The sequence below is a fragment of the Triplophysa rosa genome, linkage group LG5 (assembly GCF_024868665.1).
Source record: "Triplophysa rosa linkage group LG5, Trosa_1v2, whole genome shotgun sequence".
Classification (NCBI taxonomy): domain Eukaryota; kingdom Metazoa; phylum Chordata; class Actinopteri; order Cypriniformes; family Nemacheilidae; genus Triplophysa; species Triplophysa rosa.
In genome coordinates, this window is record NC_079894.1 from 6,838,211 (window position 1) to 6,855,620 (window position 17,410).

The 17,410-nt window shown below is 36.3% G+C and overlaps 1 protein-coding gene across 1 annotated transcript; it reads left to right on the top strand.

The window, feature by feature from the left end:
- Positions 1–7,759: 7,759 nt before the first annotated feature.
- On the top strand, positions 7,760–17,329 carry trpa1a (transient receptor potential cation channel, subfamily A, member 1a). The gene is made up of 27 exons (XM_057334755.1): positions 7,760–7,849; positions 8,496–8,646; positions 8,883–9,058; positions 9,169–9,276; positions 9,896–10,004; positions 10,099–10,244; positions 10,318–10,454; positions 10,542–10,590; positions 11,151–11,250; positions 11,346–11,446; positions 11,548–11,717; positions 11,837–12,001; positions 12,433–12,547; positions 12,840–13,006; positions 13,088–13,178; positions 13,765–13,824; positions 13,913–14,011; positions 14,100–14,170; positions 14,438–14,591; positions 14,694–14,783; positions 14,886–15,055; positions 15,172–15,301; positions 16,045–16,227; positions 16,315–16,383; positions 16,466–16,570; positions 16,658–16,767; positions 16,891–17,329. Exons 1-27 carry the CDS (start codon positions 7,760–7,762, stop codon positions 17,078–17,080), a joined length of 3,306 nt encoding a protein of 1,101 aa, XP_057190738.1. The 3' UTR covers positions 17,081–17,329.
- Positions 17,330–17,410: the final 81 nt, after the last annotated feature.

The window sequence follows — 17,410 nt, forward strand, 5'->3', positions numbered from 1 at the left end:
TGCTCTGCATCACAGCCCGGAGGTGAAGCCTAATTGGATTGAGCTGTACATCACCAAGGATAGCAGCAGCATCAGATCCCTCCGTCCCATACAAGAATCAGTGTCAGTGATCTCTAGCTCTATCATATCCAGTTCACACATGACACAATGGAACACCCACATATATTTGGAACATGTAGAGCACAACTTTTATTTAATTTTCCTGATATGAATTTGCGCATGCAGTGTTATCAGACTTGATGATTTAGACACACGATTGTTAGAGAGTTGGTTTTTGTATCAGCAAGTGAGCATGTTCTCTGATAAGGCACGTCCGAATAAAATCATAAATTATAATGAAATCTTTAGACTTTTCACACCACCTCAAAATTTTTGGATAAACACACTTTCGAATTTCACAGTCAGGTCTTCTGATATGTAAGCAAAGGCACACTATTATGCAATGTTCTTGGGCTAGGCCATTCATTTGAATGATAAAGCAACATTACACACAGACAAAGTGCTGTGATTCTGTTGACCACTAGAGGGAGATATGCTCGTTTCATCCTCTTATATCTTCTCATCGTCCTGTCAGCGTTTTCCTATTCAACCTGTCTTTAATTGATTGGGACAATTGTTCCTTTGGAATCCAGTGCGCAAGGCATGTACACCTTGCTGTCAACAGATAACGTTGTCTTTCTCCCCTGCTGTCTTTCTCTCTATGCTTATGGACCTAAAAGTCACAATAGCGCCAAACTCATTAAATATAGAGAGGATATGGTTTTTAAAAGCAAACCAGACACAGCCAAGTAAAGGTCAAGTGCAAAGCTTTGAGGAGTCATGTTCAGAGACTCATTAACTCCCCTCCCTCAATTTAAGTGATAATTTCCTACGATTGACATATGATTTCAATCTATAATATGATTTAATTTCTCTTTGTAGTTTAGAAATGAAATTATCGATAATTTCTGTAAGAATATGTACCGCACACCAAAGAAATGGAGAAAAAAATCCTATTCATCACCAGACATTATGAAAATGGATCGAAGTTTATGAAAGTACTGGCATGGAAATTAAAAAAACAACAAACAGATCAAACAATATATAAAATCAAGGACCCTACAACCAATATTATCCAAACTAAACAAGAAAATATACAAGACGTTTTTGAAAAGTTCTATAAGAAACTATACTCAAAAATGCCTGAAGACAAAAGCCAGGAAATCGATTGTTTTTTAGATACCTTACAATGACCCACCCTTACTGATGAACAAAATAAAACTTTGATAGCTGAGGTAACAGAAGATGAGGAGAAAGAGGCCATTAGTAGATTAAAATCTAATAAATCCCTGGGACCGGATGGATTCCCTGGGGAATGGTATAAAATATTCCAAAAAGAACTGACACCTATTTTAGTCCATGCCTTTAACTGGGTTTTAAAAATTCTGTAACCACCCTATCTTGGAAAGAGGCCGTAATATCCATCATACCAAAAGAAGGTAAAGACAAATTAGAATGTGGATCGTACAGACCCTTATCGATCCTCAATGTTGACTGTAGATTATTTTGTCAGGAAACGGGGGTAGGTGAGACACAAGGATACAGAGGACAGAGGACCCAGGCGCAGACAGCGGGTAAGGGGTTAACAAGACATTTTAATAAAGGATAAAACAAAAACCCACGAGGTGGTAACATAATAAAACAAGGGAATATCACAACATGACAAGACAGGACTAAGACTAACTACACTGAAACCAGACTGAAGATAACATTAACAAGGACTACAATTAACTAAACTAGACTTGACACGGAACAGGAACTCACCATACAAATAACAATGAACCAGCACAGGACAGAAAACACAAGGGCATTATAAAGGTGATAAATCAAGAGGGGAACAGGTGAAGGGCATGAAACAATGAACGAGCAATAACGAGGAGACGAGAGGGCGGGAACAGAGACGAGACCGGAGAGGGTGTATGGAAGGCCATAAGGGACAAAATTACCCCTCTCAACATGAAACATGGGGTTCCGTCATGGAACCACGACATATTTACATCAATTATGTCCAGAAGAATGGAGGAGTTCCTTCCTGTTTTAATAAATCAAGATCAAGCAGGTTTTATTTGTCACAAGATCACATCAGACGTACATTGCATGTTATGAACCATATCAGAAGAAATAAAATAAAAGCAATGATTTTAAGTTTAGATGCTGAAAAAGCCTTCGATTCAGTTAGTTGGATCTATCTCTATAAAGTTTTAAATCATTTTGGCTTTCATGAAAATATAATAAAAACCATACAAGCCCTTTACAATACACCTTTAGCTAAAGTAAAGATTCATGGCTACTTATCAAAATCATTTGAATTGGAAAGAGGTACGAGGCAAGGTTGCCCATGGTCCCCTCAGCTATTTCCACTCTATTTGGAGCCCTTAGCCCAATGCATAAGACAAGATAAGATCATTCAAGGTATTACTATAAAAGGAATGGAACACAAAATATCCTGCTACGCAGAAGATATACTGATCTACCTCAGAGATCCTACTAAGTCTCTGCCTCAACTTATGAAGCAGCTTCAGAACTCCGCTCCTCTCTCTGGATATAAGTTAAATACGGATAAGACTGAAATAATTAAATAGAACTATAACCCCCTATAAATATTATAAATACACACATGTTGAAATGGCATACAAAAACATTTAAGTACTTAGGGATCCACTTAACGAAAGACATACAAATGGAAAAAAAAAAGAAACATTTTGGCCAACTAACCACAAGAATTAGAGATGATTTAAATAGATGGAATTTAATTCCCTTTTTTAGTTTTAGTTCAAGAATTGAAACAATCAAAATGAATGTACTCCCGAAATCCCTATATCTCTTCCAATGTTTACCTGTAGAAATAATGGGAAAACAATTTATAGAATGGGATAAAATGCTCTCATGCTTTATCTGAGGAAAAGAGCCTAGAGTTCGATTTAAAACATTACAACTAGTCTCCCTTCATTAAAGGATTATTATATTGCAGCACAAATTAAGACAGTAGTAAACTGGTGTGACCCAAAGTATCAGGCTCCATGGAAGGAAATGGAAAGGTTTATCATAAAAAAGATCCCTATACAAGCAGTATTAGCCGATAATAAATGAGCAACATACGCTAAACAACCCGTGGTCAAAGCTCACTTGAAATGTATGGATAGCGTTCATAAAAGAATATAACCTATCAGAACACAGTGCGGTTTTGAAATGGCCTGCTTATGACTCAGATTTCATCCCTAATCGGTTTGATAAAATGTTTAGATTGTGGGCAGAAAAGGGAATTTCATCATTTTGCACAATCACTAAGAAAGATGAAATATTAACGTTTCAATCATTGAAGGACACATTCTTATTAGAAAACCAAGATTTCTCCAGATACCTCCAGATTCAAAGTTATTATGATCAAAAAATAAAAGGAAAACAAAGAAGACCCAAAACCATTGATAAATTTGCTCAGAAGAGCTTACACATCAGGTGTTAGATATAAGATAGTCTCTGATATATACAAAAGCTTAATGAACATGAAAGCACACTCCACAAATTATATCAAAGAAAAATGGATGACTGAAAGTAAAATTACCATCACAGATGAAGAATGGCCAATTATTTGGACATTTCAGTGGAAATCGACTAGCTCACTAAATTGGAAAGAATATTGCTGGAAAAACATCGTTAGATATTTTCTAACCCCGATACAAACAGCCAAATATAGCAAAAACGTCCCAAAGTGTTGGAGAAACTGTGGATGCGATTATGCGTACCACTATCACATCTTTTGGGAATGTCTGTGTATTCCTAGGGACTGCAGATGAAAAGAAGTTATTGTTACAAATTCTGGCATATTTACATGGTGTATTCTTATACAACAATGTTCATGAATATGCATGGTCCCTATTAAATAAATCAATAAATAAAAAAACAATTCAAGAATATTGGAAGGAGATACAGGAAACCCTTGAACATATTTTTAGAAGGGACATACCCCTAGAAAGCAAAATATTCTATTTCGGATGTATATGTCCTGACAGAGTATCGGTGGATAAATACCTGATGGGTGCTCTCTTAGCAGCTGGTAAGAAGTCAATTACACGCAAATGGTTAAAACAAGAGAGACCAACAATAAATAATTGGATTGATGTGACAATGGAAATTTATATAATGGAAAAGGTCACCTTTTATGTTAACCTAAAAAAAGACTTGTTTCTGGAAAAATGGAGGAAATGGGTAGAGTTTGTATCTGAAAGAAGACCTGACTTTGTCCTTATACACGGATAGGAGATGTGTGATGTAAAGAAGACTATATATAAGCATGTAGATATGTTTATAGGTAGGTTTATATGTTTTGTATATTTACACATGTGCCCTTACCTATTTATCCTGAACGGATTTAACTAGGCTACACGTTTCTCTCCTGGAAGTTTACTGTCTACCTTGTTGTTTTGTTTTTTATTTATGCCTATTCATTTTTCCCCCTGGTTTAAAAAGGTTAATAATTTCATAATAAGTTCAGAGTATACTTTAAATATAAAACAGTATGTATATTGCCGCCTGTACTGTAAAGACATTCAGACACTGTATGCAATACTATTTATTTGATGTCAAAGCTCATGCAAGTGTACTCTCTTGAATAAAACAATAAAGATAAAATAAAAAAAGAATATGTACCTCAATTAGAAGAGTATTGTGTTAGCTATATGCACAGGTCATGGGTTTGAGCCCAGCAAACACACACACTAACATGTATCTTAAACAGCATGCTTTAAGTTGTTTGGGATAAAAACACCTTGCAAAAATGTAAAACATATGTTTTTGTCCCTGAAATTATGTGTTAAAATTATTTACGGAGTGACTTTTCTCTGGAAATAATGAATATTTTTAATATGCTGTGTCTCACACTACAGCATTGTTAGAGACTCGAAACCATTTCATGGTTTCTAAATTGTATCACTGATGTCACTGGAACCAAACGGTCACCATCTGTCTGGTCTGGGTTGTCTCCATCATTCCCAGTTCTGACTAGCACACTCTTAAACTGTACATCAAACCAAAATAAAAAGGATGCAAGAACAACATAATGTCCTGATTCAGGGGAAGCAGAGAGACAGTCCTGTTGTTTTTGTAGCAGTGAAACCCCCTGGGGTGGTGTGGTTTTACCCAAAGCTATCAGACCACTGAGACTGAAAGAAAATCAGAGATTAATGAGAGTAACTCAAAACCACCCAGTCTCTGAAGAGTGCCTGTTATTGGTTAGTGCAAGATGAGTCAGCACTTAGTACACACCATTAAACAAAAATATGCGGTATTTAAAGTTCTATAAATACAGTTTACGCATATAAACTATATCATACATAATGTACATGTATGTGCAGTTCTTTCATATTTTTCTTAATCGTTACTTTTGTTTTATTTATAAAAAATTAAAATGCATCGTTTTTTGTAACTAGAAGCAAAACTAAATACTTAAATGCTTTGCAATGTAGGGCGTCAGTCATGCCATTATAAATTAATTTATCAAAGTCACCCACATCAGCTATTGAGTGATGGTACACGAGAGGCTTGTTTTCCCATAGCACTGTCTAATTTTCTTCTCATCCTCATCCATATTAAATTTGCTAGTGTGGGAAACCCAGGGAACATACATACTGATGTATTCTTAATGCATTGTAAGTTGCTTTGAATAAAAGTGACTATAACTGGATTATGGCAAATGCATTCCTATAAATGTAAATAAAACAGTTATTCATTAGGGCCCACGTCTGATAATTTCATGATGTTTGGTCCTTAAAGGGATAGTTCACCCCAAAATAAAAATGTTTTCATCATTTACTCAAATTTTGCTGCTCTGCTGAGCACAACATAAGATATTTAGAAGAATGTTTGTAATCAAATCGGTCGGGCACTATTGACTATTATAGTAAGAAAGAAATCTACTGTGGTAGTCAACTGGAACTGTGTAGTTTCCCACATTCTTTAAAATATCTTCTTTTGTGTTCAACAGAACAAAGACATTTATACATGTTTGAAACAACTTGAGGGTGAGTAAATGATGACAGAATTTTCATTTTTTGATGAACTATCCTTTTAAATTTCAGGTACTCCCAGAAACCAACAGATCTTAATTTTGTTTTAGATCCTATTTTTATCATTGATCCAATGTGCCTATTAGATTCCAAAGTTGATCTAGCTCTGTGAAGATGTAACCTGATGAACCTTAGTGTATGTCTACATTGATTTTACATGTTTATTTTGGTTGTCCAATCTAGGTCCTGGTTTGATGAGACCTAGGGCCGGTTGCATAACCTGCTTAGACTAGTCTTAGAAGTTAGTGATCACATTTTTTTCTTCAAGACTGGTCATAACTTCTTTAAATCAGTAAAAATGTAGATCGGGCTAATTGAAATGTGAAAAGAAAGACTGATTAGTCCTAACTAAGTGCTAGTCAGTGAGACTAATTGCTAAGATGCAGTCTTAACTTAGCGGTCAAGTTTATGCAACTGGGCCCTAAAGTGCAAGTCCTGTTTGATTTTATATGCACCATTAGTACATCAGATTGAAAACAATAACATCAACCTACAGCATCTTGTTCCTTATCACTCATCAACAAATGTTTTAAACAAAGATCTATAAAATATATATAAATATATAAAACTCTTTACAGTGGCCTTATTATTATCATGAGCACAATAAAGCAACTAAACTGTATTTGAATATGGACTTTGGGCAATTATGAAGAGGAAATTGCATGCAATCCTTCTGTTGCTACAGAGGTGACTGCAATGTTAATTATGCTTCTAATTTATATTGTCCTTGACCGATCACTTGACCGAAAAACAATATACTGCTTGGTTATTAAAGCAAACATCAAAGGCTCATAATTAAATTAGCTACGTTATGAGCTTCTTGTTGAAAAAAACTCAACTTTAGCTCTACAAATTGAACATTTAGTTACCTTTATTAAAAAGAGCAATAAATATAAGTCAAATGCTGCATAACATTTCAGAATATCATCATTTTGTATGCAATCACTTCAATTATGTGTGCTTTTGAGTGGAATGACTCGTAAATAAAATTGGGGGTTTGTGTTGAATACTGGCCTCTGTAGTAGCCACAGGAAATGATCTTAGACCCCAAATGGACCACTCTGGTAATAATATGTTACCTTTTAACTGCAGTATCCTACACAGTAATGCTCTGGTTATCAAATTAACTGAAAGGAAAAACCGTAAAGTAAATAAAATATAATTAGAGTAAATTATACAAAATCACAATTGTATAATTTCATACATAAAACATTGTAAAATGACAGCTAGAATTCGATTCTCAGCATCTATATGTTTGTGTTTTTTTGGTTTCTGAGTTGACGGTAAGTGTCATTAGATGGAGGGGAGCCAGCTAGTTTCATCATTAGCAATAGTAAATCTTATGTTTATGGCCTTCCCCCCTCGTCTCTCTTTCTTGAGTGAAACAATGTAATCTGATACCAAGACACATCTCTCCACACTATAAAAACCCATTCGCTAATAGCAAAAAAGCCACACATCAAGCCAATATAGAGGAGATCGCAAATGGGTGAGAATGGGCCAAAAATCTGATTTTATTTCCTTTTTTAATGTGATTTGATCTGTTTCTTTAAAAAACTATTATCGTTTTTACAAATGTTTAGTGGTATTTAAGAAACATGTAATAATAAGCTATGGTTTTTGTTTTCATATTTGCAGGATGACTAAAAAGTGCAGAAATGACCCACGTCAACAAGACTTCCAGGCAGTCCTATGACAGTGTTATGGATGGGGATGACAGCAGCCAGATACACACAGATGTGTTTGAGGTATTCCTCAAATCTACATTCATTCCAAACTTGCACATTGCACATATCATCTGGAAACTGTACATTGTAAGAAACAATAGGTTAAACCTGTAAATAACACATCTGTAAGAAATTACATGTTGTTTTTTGTCTATATTTTTTCACTTTTTGTATATAGTGCATTATTGTTTTATTGAATCCTCATTTTTTCTATCTTGATGTATATTTGCACTATATTTGCACCATGTGTACACTTTCTTCTGCACTAAGCTCCTGTCGCCAAGTCAATTTCCTTGTGTGTGTAAACATACTTGGTAATAAAGCTCCTTCTGATTCTGATTCTGATTCTGATTCTTCTGATTATTCAATCTATTCAATCGAAAAAAAAATCTAAATTCAACGATTGTGTCAGTCAATGTGATGGATTTGAATTGTGTTCGGTTCACCTATGTCTTATGGTTTATTAATATTGTGGTTTACACACCGCTAAAATGGCTGCCAGTAAGATACAGTTTTTCTTGTTTTTCTTGAAAATTTGCAGTCGTTTATGCCTATATTTCGAATCTGTTGAAAAACTGTCAAATTCTGGTTTTTTGTTTACAGTGTAACAGTATGTGCAACTGGTTCAATAATCCTCATGGCTGTATTGAACTCTTTCAAAATTTAGTGGGCTATGCAAGGAAACACAGACGCCCTGGAGAAGCACTCTAGGTACCTGGATATACGCGATCACAACGGTGCCAGCCCACTGCACTATGCTGCATCCAAGGGACATTTTTGCACCATTAGATTTATTGTGATGATCACCGGACAACAAGGTGACAGCACCACACGTTTTACCTTGAAATACTGATTTGTCAATTATCAGATCAACTAAAAGAAATGCAGAATGCGAATTTGTTGGGTTAGAACTAGCAAACATCTCCTCAATCAATTCAATCTGTATCTATGATTCCAATGATGCATGACACCAAACAAGCAAACAAGTAAACAAAGAAAAAGAGATAGTTAGTTTTACGCATCATGAGAGAGAGTGAAATGTTTGTACCTGCAGAGCTGAATGGCAGGGATGAGGAGGGGAATACTCCTCTGCACTGGGCTGTACAGAGAGATCAGCCACGGAGTTGCTCTACTCTGCTGAGTCTGGGAGCTGATCCTAACATCCTCAACAACAGCCACCAGTCACCGCTGCATCAGGCTGTCAGCCTAGGAAATAATTTCCTGGTAGAGGTGAGTCCTTCGTTCTTTTCTCCAACTTTCCATAGTTTTGTTTTTCAATTTGAGATACATTATACTTGCCTTCCCTGTAAAGATATAAAAATTATTTTGTGTTGACACAGCAACTTGTCTCACATAAACTAACTGATGTGAATCTGGAAGGGGACTTGGGAAACACGCCTCTTATTTTAGCGGCTTGCTTGAATAATCATGAGGCTCTGGAGATTTTGGTAAGCTGAAAAACTAAACCTGAAGATAAACATTAACAATCATGGCACATATTTAATAAATCAAACAGGAACGTTTTAGTTTTTATTTAAATATGGCATAGTTGGTATAAGATAATAGATAACTCTCTACAATAAGGTTGCATTTGTTAACTACGACAAACTCACAATGAATAATATTTCTACATCATTTATTTATCTTTAATTCATTTGTTGTTCATTTGAACATTTACTAATACATTTTTAAATCAAAAGTTATACCTCTTAACATTAGTTAATGCAAAACGAACTACCATAAATACACACTGAATAATTGTATTTGTATATATACTGTAATAAAATTTGAATATAAAAATTAGTAAATGCTGTAAAAATAGGTTGCTCAGTTCTTAGCTCATGTATTACCATCCACACTGTAAGAAAAAATGGTTAAGAAATGTACCCAAGCTGTCACCAGGGCGGTGCCCTTTAAAAAGGTCCTAATATGTAGAATTTATGTAGTACAGATGTGCTACCACTTCTGATGTAGACATTTTGCTGACATTGAATTAATGCAATAATTAACCTTATTGTAAATAAAAAAATAATTATAACTGAAAATGTATTTAACTCTCTACTCCAGTTCACACATGGGGCAAAATTGTGTCGTCAGAACAAACTTGGACATTTTCCTATTCATGCTGCTGCATTTTCTGGAGCGAAGAAATCCATGGAGGTAATTCTGAAGAAAGGTGAGATATCGTGTCACTTATTCTACTGTGCATTTTCAACCTTAAAGCAAGTGTGATCTAATCTGCCTTGTATTTGTATTTCTTTTTTGTACAGGGGAAGAAGTCGGTTTATCTATTGACACCCATATAAACTATGTGGATAAAACTTGCTGTAGTCCACTTCACCTGGCTGTACGTGGAGGAAACCTTGACGTAATTAAACTCTGCATCGCATACGGAGCAAAAATCGATCAGCAGCAGGTAAGAAAAGATCCTGTCATAACAGCGATGCTTAGTTCCACACTTCCATTGTCACACATTTTTCCTTTAACAGTGCGACAGGTCCACCGCTCTTCATTTTGCATGTAGTCAGGGTGCCATCGAGGCTGTTAAAGTCATGCTGTCAGCTTACCATAAAGTGTGTGACCTTATCAACATCACTGACGGGGCCAGTCAGACACCTCTACATAAGTACATCAGCTTTACATTTGCAGATTTGCTTCTGTCAACGAAAACGAACAAACCAGAATATCTCACCTTTTTCTTTTTCATTCACAGAGCGGCGCTTTTTGATCATTTTGATCTCTCCGAGTATCTCATTTCACAGGTATAACTGACAGTGTTGGGTGTAACTAGTTACTAAGTAATTAGTTACTGTAATTTAATTACTTTTCCCTTGAAAAAGTAAAGTAAGGGATTACTCTTGTTTTTCTGTAATTTAATTACAGTTACTTCTGATGTAATTAAAGTAAATACTTTGTGAAATATGTGTGTGTGCAGAAGAGGAATTTACATCAAAATTCAAAGTCTAACTTCAAAATCCGTGCTTTAATGTATAATTCTCACATTTGTAATTAATAATAATACTTTATGTAGTTTTATATTATTTATTTGAATGAATTAAAAGAGCCGTTTCATGTCTATCCTTGAATCACTTAACTCATCAAGGTTGATGTAGGATATAGAAAGTAATTAGTAATAAGTAATTAAATACTTTTTGAAGAGAGTAACTTGTACAGTAATCTAATTACATTATCGAATGTGTAATTAGTAACTAGTAATTAATTACTTTTTCAGAGTAACTTACCCAACACTGATAACTGATATGCTGTTTTTATAAACTTGATATCATGACAGACATTGTAAACCCAGGCATTGTTCTTCCAGGGTGCTGATATTGACTTTGTTGACTGCAAAGGCCATTCACCGCTCCTTCTGGCAACAAGTTGTGGAGCGTGGAGAACTGTTAATCTGCTCCTTTCTCATGGTGACTTGCTTGAATAAATGTCAATCAATTCCAATAAAAATGACTTTTTTAATAGACAACTTATTAAATAGTGTTAAATTCTGTTTGCTTTTTAGGGGCTGACATGAAGACAAAAGACAAATCCGGATGCAATTTCTTGCATCTCGCCATTCTGCAGCCCAGGGGTCTAAAAAACCTGCCCACAGAGGTACTGCAGGTAAACTAGTACAGTGCTTTTAGTCTTAAAATCAAGCACTGCTGCCATCTGCTGTAAGGGCAGAGTAAACAGACTCAAGTTGGTTTTTGGTTTCTCTACAGCAGGAGAGTGTGAGAGAGCTGCTGAATGATGAGGATTTAGAGGGCTGCACTCCTCTTCATTATGCCTGCAGACTGGGAATACCAGAGTGTGTGAAAAATATTCTGGGATTAGAAGTCTCACTCAACCAAAAGTGCAAACAGAAGAAATCTGCCCTTCATTTTGCTGCCGAGTAAGTAGTTTAATATTGACAGACAATACCATGAGGATTCAGAAATGACGAAAAGACTCAAACTCTACAACTACCTAAAATACTTATAGTCACGTGCATCGGTGTTTATTTTTGTGGAGATATGGAAGGATCAACACATGCCACAGGCTTGTAGAGATGATGACAGACACGAGACTGTTGAACGAAGGGGATGAGAAGGGACTAACCCCGCTGCACCTGGCCTCTCGCGGCGGTCACGTTAAAGTGGTTGAGCTGCTCCTCCGCAAGGGGGCGTTGTTTCACAGGTAATTCGCACACTTCATGAACTCTTGTCAGGCATCATTGCAAGTACAACTGGTCCTGTAAAGTTCAACTATATGCCATCTACACTTTCGTGCAATGTAGATGAACATTTATTTACAATTTTATCAGGGTTGCTTAAAGCGCTGGTAAAAACACGTAGGCCTACACTTTCACTCATTTACAAAGGGGGGTAAAAATCATTAGAATTTATATCTTAACATAAAATAACCGGTAAGAAATATTTGTCTGTGGAAAAAGTCAGGAGGACCATGCATGGTGTCCATTGCACAAAATTATTGTTGGTTTTATGCCAATAGACTACTCAAACGATGACCCTGCTATTCACACAACATAACAGTTCATTGTCAAACTGCATCAAGTAACCAAATATGAAATGCATATTTTATTTCTGTCCTTTATACCGTATGTGTAGTGACTACAGAGGATGGTCGTGTCTGCATCATGCTGCATCTGAAGGATACACTCAGACCATGGACACGTTACTGGCATCTAACATTAAGCTTCTGGATAAAACGGATGGAGATGGGGTAAAACCGTTTGCATAATTTGCTCGAGCATTTGTGTGAGTCAATCATAAACCAGTTCAGCTAGTGAATTGGTTATTACAGTACAGTGGAATACAAAAGTCTAAGGCAACTAGTGAAAATGCATTTAGAATTAAATTGTTGCACATGAATTGTAATATATCTGCATGTCCCGTTTTCTACTTTAATGCCAACATGCATCCCTAAGCATTTTTTAAAAGAGACATTTCATGGTTTCAACCAGTATTGATATATATAATATCTATGTTGCTCTGGATATTGATTATTTTATCAGAGCACAGCTTTACATCTAGCTGCTCGGGCAGGTCATGTGGCAGCAGTAAGACTGCTGTTATACAGAGAAGCCAAGATTACCCTGAACAAGTGCGATTCATCTTTCTTACACGAGGCTGTACACAACGGGATGACGGAGGTCACTGATGCTGTGATTGAGAGTGATAGGTCAGCTTAACCTTTTTTCAGACTTTGAATGTTTGACGTGTTTTCCGGTGTCTTCGTTTATTTCATCTTTGTTTAACACAGGTGTGAAGAGGCTATGACAACGTATAAACCAAACTCGGGAAAACGCTGCATTGTTATGGACATGATCGAGTTTCTTCCAGAATCCTTTAAAGTGAGAATTTCTACTGTTTCTTTTGCCTGTAAATTAAATCGACGCGTTAATACCAGTGTTTGGTAAGTTACTCTGAAAAAGTAATGAATTACTAGTTACTAATTACATATTCAATAGTGTAATTAGATTACTGTACAAATTACTCTCTCCAAAAAGTATTTGGTTACTTATTACTAATTACTTTCTATTTCCTATATGCACCTTGATTAGTTAAGTGATTCAAGGATAGGCATGAAACGGCTTATTTAATTCATTCAAATAAATAACATTAAACTACATAAAGTACTCTTATTAACTGACCAAAGTATTACAAATGTGAGAATTATACATTACAGCAGGGATTTTAAAGTTAGACTTTGAATTTTGATGTCAATTCCACCATTGCACACGCATATTACACAAAGTATTTAGTGTAATTACATCAGAAGTAACTGTAATTAAATTACAGAAAAAATAAGAGTAATCCCTTACTTTACTTTTCCAAGGGGAAAGTAATTAAATTACAGTAACTAATTACTTAGTAACTAGTTACACCCAACACTGGTTAATACTCTAACTGACAGAGCGTTGCATTTATTTTCCTCAGCATCTTCTAGACACTTGCATAAAGGAATCAGAGGAAGATGTAAACTCCTGTAATTACTTTGTAAGTTTCCTCTGCCACAATAACTGCAACGGTTTCTGTGTTTAATTGTCCTGTAAACTTCTGCACCCTTTTGCTCATTTATAAACAGATCGAGTACAATTTCCGGTGGCTTCAGTATCCACTGCAAGAGCTTAAAAAAGCAAGTGGGGAAAGAGACATCACCTACAAGCCTCTTCATGCACTAAATGTTGGCACTTTTTAATAGACATTGAAGATATTTTAAAACGGTTTCCATTTTGAGTTGTGAATTGTTTTGAGACTCTTGTCTTCCACAGGCTATGGTACATTTTAATCGGATTAGCTTGTTGACCCATCCAGTCTGCAAGAAATATTTGGAAATGAAATGGTAAGTTTACATTTACATTGTACATTTAGTCATTTAGCAGACGCTTTTATCCAAAGCGACTTACAGATGAGGGAAACAATGGAAGCAATTGGAACAACATAAGGACAACAAAAAGCATAAGTGCAATAAAAGAAATTGCACTTTTTTTTGGAAAGAGTAGAAAAGAGATAGAAGTCTGAACTTCTTTATATAGAAGTTTTTTATCTAGTGAAATTTCAACGAGACTGAATTTAACATTCAGAGCTAAACAGATGTGTTGTTCAATAGGAATACTTATGGCATCAAGGCACATCTTCTGAATATGACCGTGTACGCGCTGGGGGTGTTTCCTTTAACATACCTCATTGTAAACCTGAAGCCCACCCTGAGCACTGCCAACAATGTGACAACAGTCAACATGGTCTGCACATCCTTATACAAGGTATCATGATCATATGTGGTTAAGCCCGTATGAAAATTCAGAGAAAAATAAAGTATTGCATGTCGTAGAAGAAAAAAATCGGATTTGCTTTGATTCACACAGCAATCCTATTTAATCACAACATGCATGTTCCTGATTCTCGCTATGAATCTGTATGCAGTTGGGAAAGAGATCCTGCAAATGTCTCAACAGGTTTGTTAACTCCACACTTTAACATTGCCGCCATTTTTGTAATAAATAAATAAGAAACGATTTGCCAAGTAATTATTTGACACCGTTTCTTGCCTCTGGAAGCGGATGAATTATTTGCGAGATTTGTCTAACTACATGGACTGGGCCGCTGCCATCTGTGCCCTGCTGTTTGTGGTGCCCCTCCTGCTGAATGTGAAGAGCTCCTGGCACTGGCAGGCTGGAGCACTGGCCGCTCTGACCTCCTGGATCAATCTTCTCCTCTATGTCCAACGGTATTGGACTATTATTATATCTACAAAAACATTTCATCCTATTTTTTAAGAACAGTACATTTTTAAGGACTCCTAATCTGCGAGATTTAAAAAATGATCTCGTCTTTCTACTGCAGGTTTGAACGAATTGGTATATACGTGGTAATGTTTCGAGAGATCTCCCGCACACTGCTGAGCATTATTGTGCTGTTCTTTTACTTGATACTGGCATTTGCTTTGTCCTTCTACGCCTTGATGATCGAGCAGGTGAGTGTTCAAAAACAATGCTTAAACAGAGATAGTTCATCACAAAATAGAAAAATAATTTATTATATGTGATAATTTATTCACCCATTCAAAACACTTTTTGTTCTTCTGTGAAGCACAAAAGAAGATATTTTGAGAAATGACGTAGTGGTTTTGCATCCATACAATGGAAGTCAATGGGGGCTTATGTTGTGCGGTTACCAATGTTCTTCAAAATATCTTCTTTTGTGTTCTGCAGAAGAAAGATAGATGTTTGGAATGACATGAGGGAGAGTAAATGATGAAAGATTTTTTATACTATTCCCTTAATAAACAAATATATACATCATGTAATATATAATCATGTACTGTATATTAAAAATATGTTTTGTAATTTAATAGTGACTTAAAAGGACAGTTCACCCTAAATTGAAAATTCTGTCATGAATTATTCACCCACAAGTTGTTCCAAGCCTGTGTAAATTTCTTTTTTTCGGCTGAACACAAAGAAAGATATTTGTAAGAATGTTAGCAACTGATATTTCTAGGACATCATTTTCTACCATAGAAGAAAAATGATTGTATAGTTTTTTGTTCTCTTAAACACAGAATAAGTTCCCCAGAGATCTCAGTTGCTAACATTCTTCCAAATATCTTTCTAGAGGGTGAGTAATTCATGACCAATTTTTCTTTTTCGGGTGGACTGTCCCTTTAAAAAACAGTAAGGTTCAAGCCACGTCTTAAAATGGGGGTTTATTTTACAGCAACACTTTGGCAGGATGTTCCTTTCACTGATGCAGACCTTTGTCATGATGGTAGGAGAAATCAACTACCAAGACAATTTCCTAAAACCTTTCCTGCAGGGAACCCTTCCGTTCCCCAACTTGACACTGGCGATGTTTGTTTGGTTTGTCTTACTCGTACCTATTCTTCTCATGAACCTTCTGGTAAGTCCTACAGAAAAATGGGTCCGGTTTAGATGTTAAGCACACTTTATCAGTAACACGACTCACGTATACAGTTGTTTATTTTAGATCGGATTGGCTGTTGGTGACATAGCAGAGATTCAGACGAATGCTTGCCTGAAGCGTATTGCAATGCAGGTACTTCCACACGAAAATCATTATACTGTGTCCCGGTGAATTTCTAAGAAACAGTGACGTGCTGAGCGCTCTCGCTCCACAGATAGAACTTCACACGAATCTGGAGGAAAGGCTTCCCTATTGGTTTATGAAGAGGGTGGACCAGATCTCCCTTAAAGAATTTCCAAACAGATGCTTCAGAGGAAAGGTCAGCCAACTCGATTCCCATTTTAAAGTGCAAGCCGACTCTTAATGACTGATGTGTGGTAAAATAAATGATTGTGCTTTTAAACAGAAAAGGTGGGGGTTTTTTGGGAATGAAGTGAAGAGGGTCCGGACCCGTCTCAGTCCCAGTACCCCTCAGTGCACTCCGTTAAAACGGGAGCTGACCAAACAGAAATACAGGTAACACAGAAGTGTATAACTCTCCGTTTGCCTTAACTGACGTTTATTTCCATCTTGAGTTCCCCAACTGAAGCACCAGCATTAATCCCAGATAATCTCCGACCAAATGTTGTTTTTCATCAGGCTGAAGGAGATGTCAGACGTTATGGAAAAGCAACACAACCTACTGAAGCTCATAGTGCAGAAGATGGAGATCAGCTCGGAGGCTGAAGATCACGATGGTCCTCCGGTCTTTCAGGAGCTGAAGGAGAAACTTCTCACTAGGAGCAAATGGGGGCCGCTGCTCAGGGCAGTGACTGCCAGAAAGAAATGAACTTGGCATTTCCTTGACATCCTGGCAAGGTGGTCAAAGTCGTCGAGTTTTGAAGATGTCACGTGGAACGTTTCATTTATATGACATACAGCATTTACACATGGAACTGTGACGATGTGGCTAATATTGCTCAGTATTAACTTGCTTCTGTAAAACAAAGGTCAAGAGAAATACTGTCACCTTGTCTTATATGTATACCTTGTCTGCAAGTTTGTGTTAGGTTATGTGTTATTCTCTTAAATGTTACCAAAGACATGGTTTGGTCATTTTGCTCGAGACCGAAGACCCGCTTCATTACCGAATGAAGTGTTTCTGTGTTAATAAAATTGT